Genomic DNA, 18085 nt, shown 5'->3' on the forward strand with positions numbered 1-18085 from the left:
AATATTGTTGGAGAAGGGGAGGTGCTGTGATGCCGACTCCCTACCTGGTCAGTGATTCACCAGTCGCCCTGTCAGTAAAACCAGCTACCTTCCCTCTACTCCTTAGAAAGAACATCATCTGCTCTCAAAATGAATTGGGGCCAGCCTGGCTTCCAAGTCTGGGATGAGAAAATAAACCCTCATTGAATCCGGTTGGAATAGATCAAGCTACAACATTCTATAAACTGGCCAATCTAGCTTCAATGCCTGCAACTTAAAAAAAAAGCGTCGTCTGTATTCACTGTTTTAAAACACAAATATAGCTCACTCCCAAAATAATTTCCATAAAGAATAAATATGATCAAAAATCCTGAAATGTTTTATAAGTCAGTGATACAGCAAATGTGATGTAGGTAAACACCTAGTTTATACCCCAGGAAATTAAAGAGCAGAAAATGTTTGAATAGAGAAAACAGCAATGACTTTATTCAACAAGAAAGCAACATGTGATAAGTACATTTACAATACATCAAGATTAAAAATGATCACTAACGGACAAAGCACACGTAAAATGAAATCAAAATGTTCGCGAGCTTTGTTGCACAATATTTCGATTAACTTGATGGCCCTTTTGCTATAGGCCCCTAAAGCTATCCAGAAAGTATACATTATAAATTTATCTTTCATTTAGTTACACTAAATTTTATCAAAAATGTTATCCTATAATGTAAGAAGTTCATTTTGATTTCAAGAGTAGAGGTTTTATATAATTTGGGTATTAACTACAAAAAATTAGAATGGAGCTTCTATGGATATACCAGTTGTTAAAATATTGCAACAAATACCTAAAACGGTATAACAAGCATCACTATATGGGAAGGTTTCTCAATTATGCATCTCAAATTGGATCACCCATTAGGAAACTCAGTATTTATTTTTGCTAACATACCCAAATAATGCTGCTATGTTCATCCATTAATTGGAGACCCTGTCCAGCAAGGGACACGAGACTCCGCCAACTTGCATAAATCAGTTTTAACAAATAAGATGTATTCACTGAAGTAAGTGCTGACTCACAATGAGCTGCTCAGGTAACCATTAGCATTGGCTTGCCAACTGCTAGCAAGTTCATTTGAAACCTCATACTTGGTTTATAGCTCAGTGACAAAGGGTAATTGAACACCTCATAACTTTATAAAGTTCAAACTAAAGTTAAGCAGAGGACTAGCATTTTTAATAGATTTCTACACATTTTGACCAAACCAGACTTTACAGTAGCAACACTGGATGATAATTAGTAAAGGGTTCATTGGGTAAGTTTCTTGAAAATCAGTATGAATATAGGAATGTTTTCATTCGAAAGATGATATTTTAATATTGCAGTTTCACATCAGCATATTTGTTGGCTAGTGCTGTAAAATTGCATAGAAATCAAGCATGTGAAACCCACCAATAAACCCAGTTGACTGATGCAGTTCTTGGCTCTCTCTATTTCAATCATTTATAGGTTAAATGAATTAATACAGAATGTATAACAAATAAATTGATTGTTTTTCTTCCATTTAACCCAGTGTACAAACAGTACAATGACTGGTAACTTAAAGCTGTTTCACTTTAAAAATATCTTGCTTTTACCAAGATTTTCGTGAGAAATTGCAGCATTTTATATCATGCAACAGGAATTCCAAGTCTGATAATACTTTGCCTGAAAATCTGCAATGTCGCTTAGTCTTATTTTATGTGGAGCCCATGGTTACTTTGAAAAGAGTGCAAACCAGTGCATATCACAACATAGCAGATAAAAAAGAATCTCTTGCTGGAGGCAAGTGCCAATTTTCAATTGGGAACCCCAACAACCGTGTACAAATCTTTTACCATCAACAGTAACAACACATGTGAGTGGACAATAGCAAAGAGGTCCGTTCACACATGCACCATTCTAGCAAAAGAAAAAGACCGACTTGAATCTAAATAATTTCTGCTGGGCTAAATGTAAATTTTGACGATGTATGAACTGGCTTAATCTGGATTGGTTTGGAACTCACCAGCTTCTGATAAAATTTACTATTCAATCTTGAAGATTGTGTTCCAAGGACTAAGTGATCTCAATAGAAAGTGATTGTAGAGTTCAAAAACCAATTACAAGATTTGCACAAGTTTTCTTCACTGAGGTTCACAATGGTAGATGACATATGCCAAGGGTATCAAAGCTCGTCTTTGTGGGCCGCATACATGTAGCATGGAGCTGCCAGGGCCATATGAAATTTAAAATCAATGCTCTCATTAAATTGCATGTGTCTGAAGTTGCTGATACCAACAGATCTTGGAGTTCTGATTTAAGATTATTCCACCAATGAAGCAACAGCAAACAGCACCGTGTAAACTTCCCAGACCCACAAATATCAAACAAATCATCGATACAAGTGCAAATAGGTTCACATTGCCTGGGCTTTGAGGGCCAGACTGCTAGGCCTTGGGGATCTGCATGAGGCTTTAGGTTCACATGCCATTGAAGACATTGGACAGTGGGGAGAAAAGGTCAAAATAATGAGGGTAAGTCACCCAGACTGCTCTAGCAACCAGTTCAATAGAGACATCAATAGAAGTTTCAGAAAGGCTAGACATCTTCCCTCCTTCCTTCTCAACTAGAGAATGGTACAAATTAAAAGGTGCAAAACAGAGAGGGCCAAAAGCTAGAGACATCAAGGTGGGCTTAGATGGCAATGCGAGCATCACTAATCAGGAATTATAACTTTGAAACACAAACTCCTAAATTTCCACTGCAATGTTGCTCAGGTTAACCTTGGTTGGAGAGATTTACACATTACAAAAAAAACTAAGTTCATACATACATTCAATTGAAGCCAAGTACTTGTGACAAAAAACAACAGTCTCCACCTTTTTCTGGACAGTTGGGTGTTCAGAGCTGCAGCCTTCTTCACAACCAGCATCCATCTATATGTGGATACATGTTTAAAACCATCTCAATAAACTCCAGGGTGGTATGATTTGCTTTCCTGCAGCACTGTCGAGCACACAGATCCGCTCTCACCTCGCCAAAAAACACATCCAAAATTCATCCACACAGAACAGATGTAAGCAAATGGCAGCTAGCTCTGTGACCTTGGGATCAGGGTTTAAGTGCTCCATTTGCACTACCAGTCTAATGTAAACTGTTACTTTAATATTGCTTAAGTGCTTAGATAAATTGACAGCATCATTTTGCTCTAAAATAAAAACACCCATTGTTAAACTCCATGATGCTAGATTTTCTGGCCATCAGTTTTCAATAGATTTTAAATTTGTACATATAGGTATCCACGGAAATTTAACAGATCAAAGACTACATACTGCACAAGCATCCTCTTGGCATATTTTACAAAACCTAGAGAATGTTATCTAGATTGTTCCTAGTTCCTTTATGCCACATGTTATGCAACTTCAGACTGCAACACAAGATTTCTTCATTCTATCTGCTGGAAAAAAATTCTAGCAGCATCCTGCTAGCTAATAGTGAAGGCAATCCTTAATACTTCAGCTCAATCTTAAATGCTCAGTTTACTAAACACAAATCCTCTTCACAAATGAATGAGGAAAACTGAAATTTGTCAAATATAATCTACATGCCCTGAGTTTTCTTTTAATAGGCAAAAAGGCAAAAGCAAGGATCTTGCTGTGTAAATTAAGTGCTCTTGTGCAACATTTTCTATATACATTCTATCATATACAATTAGAAATAAAAATGGGAGCAATTAAGCCATATAATAGAACAGTATTTTGTACGTCATGGTCAACATCCAAAAGCCCTGGTTTGTCATAATGGCCAGCGGCATAAAAACAGGTAATTTTGAATGGCAATGATTTGGAATGTGTCACCTTGGTGATGGTGCAGGGCTAGAGGATGAGGACACTGAATTTCTGGAAGGCTGAAAGGAGAAAGAGGCGGTTGGTGACAGCTTCTTAGGGCTAAGAACATCTCCATTCTGTAGCTTCCACAGAAGTTCTTCATTTTCCATAGATAAGCGTTTGTTGACTTTTGATTCTTTCTGCAATGACTCTTGTAAAACGACCTGTTCAGTAGAGAGTTGCCTGCAAAGATACAGAAATTAGTGGATTTTTATAAAGATGCTGCTTGTCAAGAGGAGAAAAAAGGTAGAATTAGTTCATGGCCTAGTTTGCTGGTAAGTGAAAATTTAATTTCAGAATCTTGCTTTCATATTACATATGTAGATATAGAAAATCCTGTGAAGGATTTACTGCATATGCAGCATTTACACCTTGGAGCATCACAAGTACCTATACTTTTATTTGGGAAATCTCTATTAATTCTCACAAAAAATGTTGGAGACCAAAGTACTCAATTGTTTGACTGCATCAAGACTTGAGGGTTTATGTTGTATAATAATTTTATATGAAGTGAGCTGCATTCTAAAAATCAATGAACAAAAAAGCTCACACGTGAAAGACAGTAATTAAAAAAGGGCACCAAAGCCTTAAAAACCCCTTTCTATAAACAGGGCAATCAAAATTACACAGTTCTCCAACTGTAGCCTAGCATTACCTTTTATAAATTTATAATAATCTCTTGTACTCTTTTACTCCCTATTTATAAAACCAGTTAACCTCCATTTTTAAAATCTTCTACAGTCCTCGATTACTTAAACCCCCTGCTTTTGTGTTATCAAAGTTTCAATATCAGACTCCCTATACCCAAATATAACCCTTTGTTTCCTGTCCGAAAACCAACTTCCCAACCATGCTGTTCATTTACTCTTATACCATACACCTAAACTTCAATAACACCCTCATCAAATGTCTTCTGGAAATCCATATACATTATCTCTATTGTATTCCCTTTATCTTTATAACCACTTACTCAAAAATCTATTTTTTTTCCACCCAAGATACAATTTGCCTTTAACAAATCCATGCTGAGTGTCTGTAGTTATCCCATGCACTGCCAAATACTCACTAATTTGATCTCTAATTATGGATTCCAAGAGTTTGCCCAAAACCAACTGCAGGTACCCAGTTTATCCTTCTTAGTGTTAAATTGGCTATGCTCCAGCCCTGTGGCACAATTTGCATATCTAAGGAACATTGAAAAATTACATTCATAGCCCGTTTTTTTCCTTTTGTCAACAACCGAGGGTGCATGTTAGCCACCAAGTTCTGCTAATTTTTTTCAATACCAATTGCTATTCTAGTTATCGCTAACCATTGATCCATATCCTGCACTAGTAACTCTTACATTCTCACTTGCACTATTTGTAAAAACCAATGAAAGATGTTTAATATCTTCACCATACATTAATTTTCCACAATTAGACTCCCTCCTTCATTCGTGAGCTGCCTCACTTTCCTTTATGTGCTTAAAAAGCCTATTTGATCTGATCTGCTAGTTTTTTCATATTCCCTTTTATTGCTTCTCATCTTTTGTTTACCTCTTCACTAATTATATTCATGATACTCTTTAGCATTAACCACCCTAGTTTTATCCTACGCCTTCCTTTTAAGATTCAGTTTAGTTTTAATTGACTTATCCATAGAAGTCTATTCTTTGATGCTCTTGTCATAGGAATATCTTATTTTGTACTCTAGCTATCTCAAATTTGCAGATTCCTCATTGCTAACCCAAACAGTTTGCTAACGCTCAGTTAATTTTGGCCAGATCTTTTACCTCCCTGAACTTTGTCCTGTTTAGTCCAGCATGCTCATCTTCATTTCATTATCTTTTTTCATTTTCACACTGAACTTAACTATACTGCAAGAATAGGGGAACAACTGGGAAATAATTATTTGTCACACTTTATTTCCAAGAACTAAATCAATCTATGCTGCTTTCCTTATTGGACAACAAGTCTACTGATCGAGAAAGCAGTCTTGGATACATTCACTTTGACCACAAGACAAAGATGAGGATTTTTAATTCATGGGTTGGGGGGACTGGGAGCCAATGTAGTCAGCGAGGGTGGGAGTGATGAGTTAACAGAACCGACCGTGGGACAGGATACAAGCAGCAAAGTTCTGGACAAATTGGAATTTTTGGAGGGTGAAGGATGGGAGGCCAGCAAGAAGGATTTTGAGAAATAAAATCCAAAAGGTGACAATGGAAGCAAGTTCAGGGGAGAATGGGCGATGCTACGCGATGCTACACAAGCGGAAACAAGAGGTGAAGGATAGGATGAGGCATTTGAAGCTTAGCTCCAAAGTCAAATTAAGTAGGGGAGAAGGAAAGAAAGAAAGATGGAGGAGAGGGAAGAAAGAAAATCCTACCCATACCATTAGTACAGTACCAGTTTCCTTCAATTCCTTGCCTAGCCTGGTCTTCAGTTTTGCTTTTAATTTTGATCCACGAGCAATGTTATGGCAGATAATCGTGTTTACATTCAAAACAAAAGGTCCCACAAGCAACTCTGGGATATTCTACTTGGCAACTTTTCAGACTGGAAAAGGTTCCATTTGTTGCTACTTCCAATTGCAATTTTTAAAGAGTTTTCATTTAGTGCCATAATTCACCCCCATCTTTTCCATGGCTCCTTATGGCAGCCATTAATTGCCATGTGCCTTGTTAAAAGCTTTATGCAAATCCAAGTATTAATTCCTAACTGCATTTCCTTGTCCACAAGGTCAGTAATGTCTTCACAAAACTCCAGGTTAAACATGGCCTCCCTTCTTTGAATCTATGCCAACTGTCCTTTAATGGGTTCACCCACTAGATCCCAAGACAGTTTGAGACTTCACCTACAACTGATGTTAAGTTTACTTACCTCTAGTTTGCATGCGTCTCTTCACTTTTATTTTTATAAATAATGGAATTAGGCTAGTGACTGTCCAATGCTCAAGAATTTCTCCTGAATTTAACAAACTTACAAAAATATTAAAAAGGATGCAGGGGCTGAAGTTAATATATGATTGCGGTTGAAACTGTGGTCTGTATTGTCTATATTAAGACTGTCCAACCTTTTAATAACCAAATAGATCAGCTATTAGCAGGCTGACCAAATTCTGAGATACAATTTCTGGAAATCTGAGAGATACTTGACATTTGTCTTTAACCAGGAAAAGAAAGGGAATTGTCTAATAAGTCTTTGCATTCCAGCTTCCCAACATTTTTAAAAATGGACTAAGACCATTTCAACCTTGGCTTACTGCATACATTTGAAAAGCCCTTAGTTATATATTCTCAGCATCAACGTTTCTTAGCTTCTCTAACTTAATTTGCCTGGTCTTAAAATTACACAAGCTCTTGTCTACTGAATTTCTCATTTTATTTTGTATTCCATTGACATGCATTGAAGTCTGGTCCAACAACAATTTGCATTAATTTATAGCACCTTTAACATAAAAACACATTCCAAGGCACTTCACAGGTAAGCATATGGAAATTGGACACTGAGCCAGGAGCGAGAAGTTTGGAGGCTGACCAAAAAGCTTGATTGAAGAGATAGAGGCACAAGGATTTAGGGAGGAATTTAAAATTGTTAGCATCCAGATGACTGAAGGCTTTGCTGCCAATGATGGGGTGGGGAGGAAGGAAAGAGAAGGTTAAATATAGGGCTGGAAAATATTGCAGAGAGTGTGGGGTGAAACCGTAGAGGGATTTAAACCTAAGGTATTGAGATGGGAATGAGATGAAAGATGGTGACTTTGGTCTTTCCAATGCTATCTGGAAGAAAATCCAGTGGTCTGTATTGTCTATATTAAGACTGTCCAACCTTTTAATAACCAAATAGATCAGCTATTAGCAGGCTGACCAAATCCTGTGATACAATTTCTGGAATTCTGAGTTAGATACTTGACATTTGTCTTTAACCAAGGTGGGATGTCAGGCAAGTAGCCAGACAGTACAAAGGAAGTTGAGGGTTGAGGGAAGTGGTGTAGAGGTAGAACTGGAGGTCGTTGGTGTACATATGGAAGCTGGCCCAGTGTTTCCAGATGCAGCTGCAACATGTTGAGGAACAGGAGGCAGACAATATTTTTTAAAACTCCAATTTTTTGAGCCAGTCCTTTTTAATATGAAGATTGCCAGACTAATGCCATTACATCTTTGATGCGCTAATACCTTACTTACCAAACCTGGATGATTACTCAATATTAGATCCAGAACAGCCACCAACTGCATTGGTTATTTGACAAATTAAGGAAGCAAACCGACACTAGTTTTAGAAAAAACTATAGATTTGCTTTTGTTTTCTTAGCCAATACCTGGGTAATTGAAACCTGATTAACAATCTGGCTTTTATTACAAGCTGCTCTCATATGCAACCACACCACAAAGCATGGGGATGCAGGCTCAATTTCTAGGCACTGACCCTTATTCCCTCTCCCCATGGCCATATCTTGGATATGGGAAAATTCATGCCGATAGGTGGTACGAACAATTCTCTGCAGATAAGTCAGAACCAATTCTGTAAGAATGTACAGTGCCACAATGATGGATGATAAAGGACATTACCCAAACTGCCTCAACTGAGACAGCACCAACATATTGAACCAATTTTGATGTTTCATTACATATATTATTCAGAACCATAGTAATTCAAATTTACTACTTTCATAACAATTGGAATATATCTTACTACTTACACTAGTATACTTTCTAATTCAGGGATACAGGGAACATCTATATTAGAGGGGCATCAGAGATTATTTGAAACCTTTGACCTACCACTTTGTACACATTACTCAAATGCAGAGCAATTTTTCTAGAAATTGATCATTTTGCAAACATGTTGCAATGCAAATTTTTCAAAACACTTATCTAAATCTAAAATTCCTCTTCATGTTTTGTTTAAAAACTCAAATTCCTTTGTCCATTTCTTTAATTGTTGTCATGATGAGTTTTAGATTCCTCTCATCTCTGCTGCTTGATCTTCCTTCCATCAAGGTTTTTTGCCATCTCCCAGCATTTACTGTGGAGCTACAGGCATCATGGTGAGTTCAAATAACTTAGTTGAAAATAAATACCACAGCCCACTAAAATTTCATCTTTTATATCCAATTCTGGTGAAACTGTACAGAGAGACCAAAAGCCCTGATCATTCAGCGATTTTTAGTTAATATACGCAACAGTAATTTATTCACTTACCTAGACACAGCTATGTGTTTGTCCATTCGAGCTTTTAAATCTTCATTTTCTTGCAGCACAATTTTAAGCTTTTCATCTAGCACGATATGTTTTTCCGTCTTAAAAAAAAATTATCTGTTCAGGTTGAAGTTAAGTTGCCTCTCTTTCATTCCCCTCAATTACTTCACCCCTCTCATGCCTATCCCAAATCAACACTACTCCTCCGCCAACAAACTTTAATACCACCATCCCAGGCTTGAAACCCTCTTGGATTAAACCACAATTATCCTTGTGCCTCGAAGACCACAGTTTAAGTACTGCGAGACATTGAGATCCATGCAATTTGTAAGGATGTTGAGGCTTTAAAGAGGGTAAGCGCAGATTCATTCAGAATTTGCTTGGTACGAGGAAATACAAATAAACACTTAGAAAATTGAGTCTATTGTTGTTAGAACTAAGAGGGGTGATTTGAGAGAGAATTATGAAGGGATGGGACAGAGTCGAAAGAAACAGACTTTCTAGTGATCGAGAGGTCCAGAACAAAGGACGCAAATGCAATACAAGAGGTTTAAGACCGAGAGCAGGAGAAACTTCTTTATACATACAGGGTTGCGATACTGTGGAACACACCGGAGTTAATGATTGAAGCACAGACCATGTCAATTAGTTACATAGAGGACTACAGGAAAAGGGAATAAAAGGATATGGGAACTGAGCAGGCACATGGGGTGGGCTACTGCTTGTGTTGAGGATAAATACCAACATGGGCTGGTTAGGCTAAATGGCCTGTTTTTGTATTCTAATTTCTATGTAATTCTACACAAGACAGCAGAAGCCATTTCATCTGATGCCACAAACATGCTAGGTGTAATGCGCATATTTTAAGTATGATGAGCTAGATATGCAGGACAATTATATGGAAGATAATGGAAAAATGTATTTCAGGAGTGTATAGTGTGAACTTGCTGCCGTTAGCTTGTTATGCTACAGCGGAAATTTCAGATTACTGTTCCAGGAACTGAATCACAATATCCACTGCACTTTTAGGATTTCTTATCCAAGTTTAATGACTGTTTTGATAAACAGTGTGTTACTTTGACATCAAGTTTGATAAAAATGGTAACAGAAGTTACTTATGTCAATGACTCAACATCCCTCTCTGATGCAAGAATCTGAGCCTACTCTGAATACTAGACAATCCTGCACTGGATTCTGCCTCTCCCTGACCAAGTCTACTTACCAGCTTTTCCATCTGCATCAGCTTTTTTTCTTGATGATGTATCTTCTCATTTTTTATTTCAAGCACTGCCTTAAGGCTTTCCAGTTCTTGCTTCAGATATAGACTCAGGGGGTCAATTTTCTAGAAATAAAAGCAAACTTAAACTTGTAGGTTCTCAATGGTGCTATATTTGAGCCAGCATTGCTTGAGCTGCCTTGTTTTAGGTTTAGAAAGCTTTAGTTTTCTGGTTTCCTTATTTTCTGCAGTTATCTATTGCAACACATCTGGAGACAAGAAACAACTCAATATAATGTGGAAGGAATTCAGTTCCTTAAAGTAACTGGATGGATACATCAGGTGAAATTTCCTATAATTAAATTAACATTTGACAGCAAAATGAATTTAAGAAAAATAGAAATGTTTCAAAAAGCCATTTCAGAAATACATAACCAAAACACTGGTTTCCATATGCCATTGCTTGCTGTAAACAGACCATGTAAACACAATGCATATATATGTAGCATTTCCCATGGGGTTTAAACTGAAGAGATTTTTTTTATTTCCACAAATGATTCTCTTTTGTCCATGACACCCAGCTCTACCTCTCCAGTGTCTCAGCCCCTCTACTGCCTTGTGTAGTCAGCTGGCTTTTCTTACACACAGCAGCAATGGATAAGCAGCAATTTTCTTCAATTAAACATTGGTAAGACTGAAGCTATCGGCTGGAATTTTAACGGCGCTCAGGGGGCGGGTTTGGAGGCGGGACATCCGGCAAAATTGCAAAGATTGACAGTGGGTTGGAAACCCACCGTCATCCCACCTCCAATCAATCTTCCCAGGTGTCGGGCCCCCGATTTGCGCATGGACCCGACACCTAGTGGCATGAAGCGGATTATAGGCACTTAACTGCTAGTTAACAGGCAGTTAAAAGGCTTTATCCAATTGTGACAGGTCTACTGCAGGCTTCCCGACATCCAGACACCACACCAGGGTAAGTGTGGAATGCTGTGCGTCTACTGTAATGTTTCTTCATTGATGACAGCTGCAGAAGTGGTGTGAAAGATCCACTGGTGAGTTTCAGAGGCAAGAAAATGTAGGAAAATAATTTTTCATGTATTTAGACTTTTCTGTAGGTAACAAGTTTTGAAGTGTTTGTCTAGTCCCACCTCATTGGGAGCACCTCTTACTAGTGACAGATCGCTTCTGTAACCTCACCTACAGCTACCATCTGTTCTAGCCTAAGGAGGGAGTCACTGGAGAGCCTGGATGCAAGGGCTCACCTTTGTACAGTGATCGTCAGTGTTTGCAGCACCTCAATGCTGTCAAACACTAAAAATCATCCGTCAGGGCGGGCTTAACAAAGCCAATTGACGCAAAATAGCATCTGTCTCGGACGTCATGGGGGCGGGAACCCGGAAGGAAGCTGTCCTGCCCCTAGGCCGCACCGAAAAGTAAAATCCAGCCCATCGTCTTTGCCTGCATGCAACCCCCCCACCCCCACCTGACAAACTCAGTTCCCTCGACACAGATTTCACCACCCTCCCTGGTCTCATACTGAACCAGGCTGTTCGCAATCAATTAGTGTCCAATTTGACCCAGAGATTAGTTTCCAACCCTGTATCCTCTCCATCACAATGACCACCGACAGCCAGCTCTAATACTGCCCGTCTCTGCCCCTAGCTTAGCCTAACTGCTACTGAAACCCTCATTCATGCTTTTGTCATCTCCAGACTCGACTACTCCAACGTTCTACTGGCTGGCCTTCCAGCCTCCACCCACGATAAACTTGAGCTCATCCAAACTCTACTACCTGTATCCTAACATGTACCAAGTCCCACTCACCAATCACCTGTGCTCAGTAACCTACATTAACTTTCAGTCCCCCAACACTGCCAATTTAAAAGGGTCCTAGTGTTCAAATCTCTTCATGGTCATGTCCCTCCCTATCTCAAACCTCATCCAGCCCTACAACCCTCAGAACTCTGCATTTCTCTAACTCTGGACTCTTGTGCATCCCCACACTTCCTTTGCCCCACCATTGGCGGCTGTGCCTTCAGCTGATTAGGCCCCATTTCCCTGATTATGCTTCTGTGAAGCACTTGGAGAAATTGTCCTATGTTGGAAGCACTACATAAATGCAGGTTGCTGTTACACTGGAGATTTGTCATCCATCATACTAGACTGTTCTGGGGCTTTTTAAATGAATTCTTGGGATGTAGCCGTTGCTGGCAAAGACAGCATTTGTTGCCTATCCATAAACGAAGTGGTTTATTAGACCACTACAGAGGGCAGTTAAGAGTCATCTACATTGGCGTGGAATTGGAGTCACATAAGCCAGACTGGAGAAGGGTGGCAGCTTTCCTTCCCTAAAAAAGGAAATTGGTGAACCAGTTTGTTTTTTCTACAAAAATCTGATAGCTTCATGGCCAGTTTTTTAACAACACACCAACACATATTTATATAGCGCCTTTAAATGTAGCAAAATGTTCCAAGGCATTTCACAGGAGTATTAAAAGAAACAAATTGACACCGAGCCACAGAGAAATTACGGCAGGTGAAAAAGGTAAGTTTTGAGGAGTGTCTTAAAAGGAGGAAAGAGGCGCGGAGAGGTTTAGGCAGAGAATTCCAGAGCTTAGGGCCGAGGCAACAGAAGGCACGGCCACCAATGTTTGAGCAATTATAATCAGGGAGGCTCAAGAGGGCAGAATTAGAGGAGCACAGACATCTCGGGGGGGGGGGGGGGGGGGGGGGGGGGGGGGTTATATACGGGAACCAGTTTTTTAAATTTCCATATTCTTTTCAAAACTAAATTCAAATTCTCAAACTGCCATGGTGGGATTTGAACTCTCATTCTCTGAATTATTAATCCAGACCTCTGGATTACTAGTCCAGTAACATAATACTAATAGTTAAGATAACAATTAGTTCTCAGAATACCATATGCTTCATATTTATAAGAATAGGTTTGAAACACTGAATATTTTTGGTCAGCAGATTAATAGCTGTACCAGTTTTACATTGTAGCTCAATGTCTTCTGAACAAAGTAAACATTTCTGATTGAAAGCTTTGTGCTTTTAGACTTCTGAAAAAGCTTAAAATGACAAGACAAAAACAAAACAGCCAAAGCTGCAGATCTTCAGGTGATAACATCTCCATAACGTTGAGAATGATTCCCCAGAAACTTTCTTCTGCAGAAAAGTGAACACAATTTCTCTGGAAGAAATCTCTCATTTTGGCTGGACCAAACTAAGTTTTTGCTTATATGGTCCCCATTCTTGGTTGAAGATCCTTTATTCTCTGGCATTACCAATCATAGCCCGCAGGAAACATAATAGAAGATTCAATCCTACAAGTTAGCCAGAGGTATAGAAAGAGAATATATCCAAGCTATAGGAGAACAGTTTTACACATTTGGTGGAGGTATGGCCACGCACAAGGTCAAAGATAAAATTAACGAGTGTAACTCATGCCTAATATTAGATGTACAACTGCAAATTGCAGTTACTGTAGTAATTCACAGATACGAGAAAAACAATTTGTATCCATGTTTGATGGTTTCTAGTTTATAATGTTGCACTCTCGTTTGTATTTGCACAAGTTACTTAATGTCAAATTTGTTTAAATGATGTTTCATTGAAAATCCTACCTCAGAAAAAGCAGTTTCATTTAATTTAAAAAATATGCTTTTGCACTTAACTGTGCATATGCCAAACACCTCCACATTAAAAAGTGATTGAAAAATTGAGGGAAAAAAGTATGAGCTGAACTCGGTACAAAAATATTTCAAGAATACCAACACAAATAATGTGAATCCAATTTAAATGAGCATTTAATGATTAATAGTGCAATCTAAAGAGCAGCCCCAAACTAAAAAAGTAATCCTTGGGAATAAGATGGGACTTACTTGATCTTTCTGCCCTAATGTTTTTGTGACTTCCTCCTGGGTTTTAATTTCCTCCTTTAAAGACTCATTTTCCTCATTCAGTTCTACAATTTGGTCCTGAAAATGAAAGATGTTGATTAGACATGGATCCTTATAACAGTTGCACTTGGTTTGGAATCATCATATAACCACACAATGGTATAATTTTAAAGGGATTGCAAGAACAGAGACCTGGGGGTGTATGTACACAAATTTTTGAAGGTGGCAGGACAAGTTGAGAAACCATTAAAAAAAAAAACAGGATTCTTGGTTTTATAAACAAAGGCATAAAATACAAAAACAAGGATATTGTGCTAAACCTTTAAACACTGGTTAGGCTACAGATGAATAGTGTGTCCAGTTCTGGGCACCACACTTCAGGAGGGATGTCAAGGCCTTGGAGAGAGTGCACAGGAGATTTACTAAAATGCTACCAGGGATGAAAGACTTCAGTTATGTGGAGAGACTGGAGAAACTGGGGTTGTTCTCGTTTGTGCAGAGAAAGTGAAGGGGAGATTTGATAGGCTAAAAAAGGAGAAACTGTTTCCAGTGGCAAAAAGGTTGGTAACCAGAGGACACAGATTTAAGGTAATTGGCAAAAAAAAAGGCGAGATGAGTTTTTTTTTATAAACGCAGCAAGTTATGACGATCTGGAATTAATTGCCTGAAAGGGTGGCGGAAGAAGATTCAATAATAACTTTCTAAAAGGGAATTGGATAAATACTAGGAATGGGACTAATTGGATAGCTCTACCAAAGAACCAGCATAAGCATGATGGGCTGAATTGCCTCCTTCTGTGCTGTATCATTCTACGATTCAATGTTTTACAGCAAGCTCCCCCCCCCCCCGGCCAAGAGTACATTGGTTCTTGGGATGACAGCAACACTGGCAAGGCAGTATTTATTGCCCATCCCTAGTTGCCTTAAGGGGATAAAAGAGTCAACCGTATAGTGTAGGCCAGACTGAAAAGGAATGGCAGGCTCCCTTCCCTGAAACATATTGGGCCAGATTTTCCGACCCCCACGGGGGGCGTACGCACCCGTAGGGGCCTCGCAAGTGCCGGTTTCAGGCATGCGAAGCGTATGCGCTAAAACCCGGCACTTGCGATCCGTCAAGAATCCTCTTAAAGATCATCCGACTGCTCGGGAAAAGGGCCTCTGCGGTGGAGAGCTCCGCTTTCTGCACAACTTCCGCCCGCTGAAAATCTTTAAAAATCTTCCGCCTGGTAAAAGCAAGCGGAAGGCCTGCTTTCACCAGCATAAAAAAGTTTTTAAAAATTTAATTTTTTCACTCATTTATCATTTAAAAAGTTTACTTGTAGCCCCATAAAACACTTTCAAAAAATTGAATTTGTTTAAAATATTTAATTTAATGTAATTTTAAAAACGTGATTTAAATTTTTTTTTTTAATGTTTAACTTTTTAATTGTGACCCCCATTCATACTTTTGATAGGTCTGTGCGTAGAGACCTGTCAAAAGTGTGGAGGGGAATTCCCTTCTTTGATTGGTTCCCCATGTGATCCCAGGGATGCTTGTGAACTGCATGTGCCCCTGGGATACCTGGGCCTCTGCGCATTTCATAGAGCAGAGGCCCAGGATCGCAAATCTCAGGACCTATGGAGCCGGCAGGTAAGTGCATAGATTTTTTCTGATCCGAGACATCCGCACACAGGAAGCGTTGGGTTTTTATAGCAATCTAATAGCATTCAATATCATTTTCTGGTGCCAGATCACAAATTAATACAATTTCACAACATGCTATATCAACTCACTGCGTTAGGTCGCTAGTCTGGTACCATAACTGCTAGGCTATCGTACCCACTAGATCACTGTACCCATTGTCTTGTATTTAGTACTAGATAGTACAACAGTAGTATAACTGAAACAAGGTTTGATATCTAAAATCTGAAACTTGTATCTGGAATCACAGAATGCTGGAAAATTGAATATGGTGCCAATGGGAAGTCAAATTTCTCTAGATGGTTACCTCTATTTTTGAACTCTTGCACACAATGGATGAACTAAGATGGGACAAAAAGCCTCATCCATATATATCTTGTAATTAGTCTTAATTACTTTGCTGTACTTCAGGTTTTTGTAAATGCTAGCCGACTTTGACAAATTTGTTAACACTTCTGCCGTAGACTGATTTCAGTCCTTAACTCTTGACTTGATGCTAAGCTGCCACTTCAATGCAGTACTGAAGGAGTACTATATTGTTGGAGGCATCATCCTTCAGATGAGATGTTAAACCAAGATCGTCTGCCAGTGACAGCTCTTACAGCAGACATTAAAACATCCCATAGAAATATTTGAAGTGCAGTTTTCCTAGTGTAAATATTCCTCCCTGAACTACCACCAAAATGATTGTCTGGTCATTCACTTCATTGGTGTTACCATTATATGTGTAAAATTGCTACTGTACCTACCCACAGTCAAATTAATTCTCTGTGAAGCATTTTCTTCGCAGCAAATTAGACTAACCTGCATCAGTGATTGCCTCTCTTTAAAGTTCTCTTCAAGTGTCTTCTGTTCCAGCTCATGTGATCTCGTCAGTTCTGCAATGAACATAAAATAAAGCCCATCTGCTGCGATAATCACTTGATATTATGCAACAAATTATACTGGGGAGTGACAAATGTTTGTCAGCTGTGTTACAAAGCATTAGATTTGTTCCTTTCACAATGTAACTTTATCGATAAAATACCAGATTTTATTCAGCATTAATTACCTGCCAGAGACTGTTCATATTCTTTCTCGAGAGACTCGAGGTTCTTTGAATGAGTTTCAACAAGCTCCAGTTTATGGGCTTCATGTTTAGAAGTTAAGCCTTCAACCTAAATACAAGAGACACATTAATCTTTCAGCTGCTTAAGTGAATGCTGGTACTTTGAAACCTAGGAACAGGAAGTGGTTATTCAGCCCATCAGGCATGCTCCAGCATTGTTTGCCATACTTACTCTGAAATAAAAAGGCAGATTCCCCACCCTTTAAATTTATATATCTTCGACACAAAACAAGAAAAATTATTTTATCCCCAGCATAATCATCCTTTATTTCAATTTGCAATAAAAGTCATCTTCAAGGCACAGTCACAATTTTCAGGTTTTTGCATTAGATATTCTCAGGTTCAGTGCTGTCGGTCACTCCGGCAAGTGAACCTCACATCCATGATTTGGTGTGTACCATTTACAATCCAACATCTTGTGGTATCTTAGCACCTGACCTAGGGGTTGCAACAGAGAAACCTCTTCCATACAGTCGCATCTGAAATATTTCACATCACCATGTGTTTTCTATTTATGGAAGATGGACCAAAAGCCCCCTATAGAGCAAAGCAATGCGCAACGTCAAGCCAACAACTGGTCTATTTCACAAAACAAATGAATGAACAGGATACACATTTCACAGTGAGAGCCATCAATTTCCTGTGCACCTTTATTATGAAAAACAATGTAGACAACTTTGAAAAGGGCTTGCCAAGCTTCTGAAACTAGTTGGTTTAATCTAATATACAGGTAAATTCCTGTTTACTAGAACACATTCTGTGTGGGACAGTTAGATTGCAAAAGCCTGCCCTTGCCTCCCTTAGCTGCTACTTTGCAGCAGTTAGTGGATTGGGGGGGGGGGGGGGGGGGGGTGAGGGGGTCCTGCTGTTGATCACAGAGGACATCAGTCTAGACATCCTCCTAGAAATGTGGGTAAAGTTCATTTATTTAATTAACTTAGAAAGGCTATTCATCAATAGTCAATGAAAACACTTTTAGCTGATGCCTTAAATGCTAGTCAACGAGTCTGATCATTCCAGTGAACAGTTTCCTATTAGAGTCAGCTTCAACATCTGAGTAAACAAGGGATCTTGATGCTGGCATGTCTCTCAAAATTAGCACTTAA

The 18085-nt window shown here is 38.9% G+C and overlaps 1 protein-coding gene across 3 annotated transcripts in view; it reads right to left on the minus strand.

Moving 5' to 3' along the window:
* Positions 1-443: 443 nt before the first annotated feature.
* The window catches only part of mtus1b (microtubule associated tumor suppressor 1b), a 215240-nt gene continuing 197598 nt past the window's right edge, over positions 444-18085 (minus strand). For all 3 annotated transcript variants that reach the window (XM_085970777.1, XM_085970776.1, XM_085970775.1), the window contains 6 exons: positions 16923-17028; positions 16676-16749; positions 14174-14269; positions 10290-10409; positions 9071-9168; positions 444-4068 (listed from right to left, as the gene is read on the minus strand). In XM_085970777.1, the coding sequence (XP_085826903.1) occupies positions 3852-4068; positions 9071-9168; positions 10290-10409; positions 14174-14269; positions 16676-16749; positions 16923-17028 (711 nt within the window). In that variant the 3' untranslated portion in view covers positions 444-3851. The remainder of the gene's footprint in view (positions 4069-9070; positions 9169-10289; positions 10410-14173; positions 14270-16675; positions 16750-16922; positions 17029-18085) is intronic.

Source organism: Somniosus microcephalus, chromosome 2 (genome assembly GCF_052327205.1).
Source record: "Somniosus microcephalus isolate GS21.2 chromosome 2, FLI_Smic_1.0, whole genome shotgun sequence".
Taxonomy (NCBI): domain Eukaryota; kingdom Metazoa; phylum Chordata; class Chondrichthyes; order Squaliformes; family Somniosidae; genus Somniosus; species Somniosus microcephalus.